Consider the following 6,229-nt stretch of genomic DNA (forward strand, 5'->3'; position numbering starts at 1 on the left):
AGATAAGAGCACTGAGCGACTCTCCTGCATCCCAGGGACCTGGGGAACAGCAACAGGGATTATCCCACAGCCCTGGGAAGCAAGTGGCTCCTCTCCAGCCCTCTGGCACTTCAGCTACTATTACCAGGGCAAGGGTTTAGCATTGCAGTGAGGACAGCTAATGTATTTTAATCTCCATCTGCATTACTCACTATTTACTTTCCCGGCATACACAACTTAGAGTGGACAGTTACTCAGCCAGCATTATGCAAAAGTTTATAGAGCTTTAATTGGCTTTGTTTAATTAGTTGCATTTCCTTACGGCTCCGTGGAAGAAGTACTTTTCAGCACTTGAATTATCAAATGGATTTTCTTTCTTACTTAGTGAAAACATGCTGACTTTCTGTGCAGGCACATGAGGCTTAAGGGATGTCAGCAAAGGCAGATTCCCAGTTCTGCACCCACTGAGCTCCACACCAGAGCTGGGGAAGGAGCTGCACACTCCCAATGCCTGAACCTCAGTGCTGGCTCCTCTGCACAGCAAGGAGGGACTTGGGAACCAGAGGTCAGGACAGGACATTGAAATCCATCTCTGTGAGGTGGTTTTCTCTCTCCCTTCCACAGCCCTTTCCAAATGGACCAGCCTTCGAGAAGATTCAGCAGAACATCTGCCTGTGAGAGCCAACACGGATGAGCCCAGGGCCAGAGAACTGAGCAGTGCTTACCACAGAACACGCTCCATGTCAGAGAGCATTGCAGGGAGCACCTCACAAACACCCCCACGCTGCCACCATGAACTGGAAATGAAATTTTCATGTGTTTGGAAGTGACTGACAAGATTCAAGCAAGCAGTCACCTGAAGGACAGTTCTGTCTGTCGACTGATCTACTTTCTATTTGTCTTCTCTTGCGACAAGGACCGCAGCCAAATTTATCCAACTTCTCAGAGAAAAAAAACTAAAACACTGTACCCAACACTTGCCAACTTAAATCAAATACAGCTACTTTCAAAGCTGTTAAAAGAATTATTAGCAGTAAAAGAAAGTAATTCAGTATAAAGCAATAGTTTGATGAAGCAAACCATCACAAAGTGTTTAGTTGCTATGTTAAAGACAAGGAGGCAGAGATAATGTTGATGAAATGCTTTAACACAGGTCATTGAGCATCCACATGAGGCAGAGAGGTGAGAGTGGCTCGCTGGACAGCTCCAGCTTTACATCCAACAATTAATGTTTGCACTTCAAGGAACAGCAGACTACATTTGGGATTAAAAGTGGTGTAAATTACAAGAAAGAATGACATGCACTCGATCTGTTGCAATTTATACACATGGTGTGGAAAAGAAAATTCCTGCAAAAAAGTCATCTGCTGGATAAATTTTTAATCTGGAGTAAATCAGCTTTCCCCCTAAATCTCCTTCTTTGGGTTTTTTCAGTGCTGCAAAACCTGAAAGTGATACAAACTAAAAAGGAACAGATTCAGCAGCATGTGCAGCCTGTTGTTACCACCCACATTTCCTCACCTCCCCCTCTCCCCAAAAAAATAAGATCTGCAGAACTATTAAAAGCATCTAGAAATGTGCAAATGTTTGTTCTAATACAGTATTTTTAAAATATTTAGTTTACTGATACATGGGGCACAATGAAAATAAAAAGAAAACAGAAAAAAACGCATCCTTAATAAGTCCCTGTCATCCACTACCCTGTTTTTTCTCGTGGTGAATCTCTCAGTTCAGCACATCAGCAGCAGGAACCCGCAGTAATTCCCGACACAAAGAGAGCTGATCACCAAATCCAAAGCGAGGAAGAGTTGGACATAGAGGAAAACCCCTCCCTGGGGCACTGACGGCAAGCCCAGAGCGATGATGGCAGCACAGCACTCTCCATCTAAGCCAATAAATCAAGCAGTGCAAAGGTCTGTTTTAAATCTTTAATCACTTCTACTGTTAGATTTTTAGAATGGCTCCTGGCCACATTTCTGGCCCAGGCAATCTGGTGGTATCTCAGACAGTTCCTGGGAATGATCTGGGACCTAGGGAGCACCATGGAGCAGCTCCGTGCACAGTCTGCACAGCATCTCCCTGATTTAGAAGCTGAAGGAGCTCAATCACATGAGCACAAGTCACTCTCTGGCGGTTTTTTTTCTGAAGGCTGGAGACTTTTCCTGGAGATACTGATATAGCAGTGGAGTTAGAACCTGTGAGGCTGAAATTAAAATTCTGCACCTGATAATTCACAGCCTGCAAAGAGATCCCTGCTCTCTCTTCCTCCATAACCATGAAGGTTTGGAATATGAAGGTCACAGAGTTTATAGGATTTGATCATGACTTTTCCTCTGCTCTTGACAGGATAGTAATATGTAAGCAGATGCCTTATATGCACAAAAGCTAAAGCTGCTTTCTTGCTGGCTAAGGGCAGGGATGAACATCATCACTGAAATGTTTTATGGCAAAACTAAAGCCAGCCAACACCAGCACACAGCCACCTCCCTCCAATATCCAGTAACTGCCATGGGATGGTTACAGACTAAACCCTGACAAAGTACTGCCCCAGGAAAGGCTTCTCCTGATGAGATGTTTATGCTGTATTAATTCACAATAGGGCTGAATTTTGGCAGCCTCAGACCAGGAATACCATTTAACTTGTCATCACTGGCTGACACACTCACACTGCCCTGGCTCTTTTAACAGTTCCAGGAGAGCAAATAAATGATAGCAAGCTTTGCTTTTGGTTTTGATGAATAATCCCCCCCTTTCCAAATTACGTGAACTTAGCAAGGACTTTATATAAAAATGTCAGAAGATTCATTTGCCTTCATTTTACGGTTTGTTTTTTGTTTCTCACATTCAGTCAAATGTGTTCTCAAGTGTATCATTCGTCCAGAACTCCTTTAAGAGAACATAAATCACGGTGCAAGTCCTCACCCTTTTGCTGACCAGCCCTGTGAAATCTGTCAGGTCATTTGCACCAGCATTTTCATGTGGCAGATCTAATTTGGTACCAGAAAGTTGCCTCATCCCGTGGGCGTTGCAAACCTGCAGCTCCCATAAAACACAATTGCTCGGCTGCTGTGAAAACTTAAACTCCCCTAATTGGGTAAGGGCCTGCTCCCACAAGCAGCTATTCCTTTCCTCAAATCCACAAATGCGAATAAAGTCACTGACTTTGAGTCCACTTTTGAGTGTTTTCAAGTTAAACAAGAACTTAAGAGCTTTGGCTTTGGCCCAAAGTTTTAAAACACTGCTCTTAAGCTTCTTGGTGCAAAGTTCCCTCCAGCTGTAAAGCAGAGATCCAGATTTACTGACAACATTCAGGGATTAAAACACTCCCCAAAGGAGCAGCAAAAGCTCCTGCTACAGCTGGAGCAACCAGAGCTCTTCCGAGGCTGAAGCTTCAAAATGTTATTTCCCATACAGGTATATACCAGCCCCTGCCAGATACTAAGATGTTCCACCTAAACAAGCTCCTCCATAAAAAGAAACAGAAATACACTCAGAGTTCACATTTCTTGGACTAAAGACATTTCATAGAAGCTTCACCTTTTGATCCTTAATCTACCTTTTCTTCTCCCTTTCTTTGGAGGCAGTTTTGTTTTTAAAGCAGCGACACAACAATCAAAATTTGCAGAAATAATCCAAATGCAAAGCTGCAGCAGAACTGGAAACCTGAAAAATCCATAGATTACATCAACTGGGGAAATACATGACATTTCTTGATTCATTGAAAATGGATTAGTCTGGCTAAATACTCAGTACCTGAGTACTGGCAATGAGTCCCACACTCTAAAGACGAACTGAGATATTTTTATGGACCTAAACAAATCAATTAGAGAAAACACAGACTGGGAGAGAAAAGGGACTAAGAAACAAAGATCAGGAAGAAGTGGTTTGGGGTTGAAACCAGCAAGTGTTGAGACTCATGCCACTGTGATCCCATGTGCACTGATCTCTTCCTTCTTTTGGGGATAAAAAAAACCTGACACTGGCGGAGGTGCGAAAGTATTCTCTCACTTCTAAGAAAGCTACTGGAAAAAAAAAAAAGAAATTAAATTGTTGCTTGTCTCTGAAGCCTGTTGTTGACCAGGCTTTTCTCTTTCCTTCTAAATCAGAGAGGGGAGAAAAAAAACAAACAAAGCCCCAAAATAAACAAACGAAACCCCAAAAATAAACAAAAGCCAAACCAAGGCAAAATAGACACAACTTAGGGAAACAGAACAGATTTTCTTTCTTTATCTAAGGAAATGTTAAAGATAGACCAATTACACTGCGGTTCAGAAGGGTCACTGCCACTTAAAAAGCTGTGGGAACAGCCTTTAGAAACCCTGCACAGGATCAGTGTTACTCCTGCTTAACCTCTCACGTTTTCAAGTCTGACTTCACCACACTTGAAACCGTGGCTCAAAACAAACAAGCCACCCAAAAAGCTTTTGAAGTCCAGATCAGAGTCCAGATCAGAGGCCAACCTGATCTCCACCTCATCCCCGCATCTCCCAGCGCGATGCCGGTGATGGAGAAGGACCACGCGGAAAAGGTTCCTGCGCGTTTCACTCCGGAGAAACTCGGAGCAAGTGCTTGGCTGGGTGCGTGGGCTGAGCCCTGCCCATCGCCACCCCTGACCGCCGATCCCTGCCCGAGCACATGGTGCCAGGAGAGGCACCGGGACAGAGGCCGGGCACACCGGGCAGCGGCGGGGAGCGGGGAGATGGGAGGGAAAACCCCTTCCCGCTGCGGCAAGAGCTGCCACCCCAGTGGGGTCCCTGTGCTGGGACCTCTTCTGGCAGGCAAAGGTGGCTGTTTCACAGGGAAGGGGACATTAAAAAGGGCACAGGGGCTCTGAGGGGACCCAGGGGCGAGCGGGCCGGGGGTGTCTCTGAGAGCACCTGTGATGGAGCAGGAAAGGGCCATGGGGACTTCACCGAGCAGCACCTGGGAGCGAGCGGCGTCCGCCCGCCGTGTCCCGGAGCCGGGGACGCACCTGCCAGGAGGGCGCGGGGCACGGTCCCCGCACGGAGCCCCGAACGCCCGGGGCTGCCCCGCTGCCTTCCCCGCGGCCGTGGGGCGTTCCCCCCGCTTCCTCCCGGTCCCGGTCCCGGTCCCGCACCCCCCGCCCCGTTCCCGTCCCCGGCACTTACGGGCAGGAGCAGGAGCGCGGCGGCCGCTGCCGCGGGGAGGCTGCGCTGAGGCGCCCGCCCCGCCATGAGGGCTCGGGGGGTGCCCGGGGCTCAGCCGGACCCTCGGCGCTGCCCCGGCGCCGGCATCGCCCCCCGCCTGCTGCCCTTGACCCCGGCCCGCCGTCCCAGAGCCGAGCCCGGCGCTGCCGGCGCGTCCCAGGGCAAACCCCCGGCAGGGAGGGAGGGAGAAGGGGGAGCCGAGCCCGCCCTCCGCCCAGGATTCCTCGGGGATGGAGGCGGCGGGGGGCCCCCGCGGGAGCGCGACCCTCACGGGCTCCGGCAGCGACGGGGACCGTGCTGTGCCCCGGCTCCGAGCGCCTGGGGGGTTCCCCCCTCCATGGGGCGCTGGGGGAAAGCGGGGCCGCACCGCCCGCACTCGGCCAGCGGCAGTGGGGAGCCCCCTCGCCGAGCTCTGAGAGTGATGGAGATCCCTCTTCCCCGAGCGCTGGGGACGCCTTCCACACCAGCTGCCAGAAATAACGGGGATCCTCCTCCACCCTCCCATATACTGGAAATTCCGCTGCCTCCAAAGTGTCCCGGGGCAAGAGGATTCTCCCTGCCCAGGCTCTGGGTGCAGTGGGGATCACTTTCCAAAATTAGGTGCAGTGGACACAGAGCCCCACAGCCCCCCAGGAACATTAATAATCCCTTCACCACCAGCCCATTCTGCCAGGCATTAGGTAAAATGTTAACTCCGCTGCCTGAAAACTTTCAGGAGCAACAGGCTTCCCCCACTGCCCAGGTACAAGCTGCATTGTGCACACAGTGCATTAGAGGTGTTTTACAAAAAGAGGGAGAGCAGCTCTTTGCTTGAGCATACAGCAATAGGATGCTTTTTAAGCTAAAAGTTTAGATGAGATGCTAGGAAAAAATCCTTCCCCGTGGGGATGGGAAGGCCCTGGCACAGGTTGCCCAGAGAAGCTGTGGCTGTCCCATCCCTGGAATTGTCCAAGGCCAGGCTGGACTGGGCTTGGAACAACCTGGGATAGTGGGAGATGTTCCTTCCCATGGCAGGACAGTTCAAACAGGATGATCTTTAAGGTCCTTCCAACCCAAGTCTTTCTATGATTCTTTGGCAGCTT

General features: G+C 49.6%; 1 protein-coding gene across 1 annotated transcript in view; it reads right to left on the bottom strand.

The window, feature by feature from the left end:
- The window catches only part of CRHR2 (corticotropin releasing hormone receptor 2), a 138,918-nt gene extending 133,654 nt beyond the window's left edge, over window positions 1–5,264 (bottom strand). The window contains exon 1 of the mRNA XM_066201645.1: window positions 5,109–5,264. Coding sequence (XP_066057742.1) covers window positions 5,109–5,174 — 66 coding nt within the window. The 5' untranslated portion in view covers window positions 5,175–5,264. The remainder of the gene's footprint in view (window positions 1–5,108) is intronic.
- Window positions 5,265–6,229: the final 965 nt, after the last annotated feature.

Source organism: Chamaea fasciata, unplaced genomic scaffold (assembly GCF_029207755.1).
Source record: "Chamaea fasciata isolate MVZ Bird 193981 ecotype frontalis unplaced genomic scaffold, bChaFas1.0.hap1 SCAF_1, whole genome shotgun sequence".
Classification (NCBI taxonomy): Eukaryota; Metazoa; Chordata; class Aves; order Passeriformes; family Sylviidae; genus Chamaea; species Chamaea fasciata.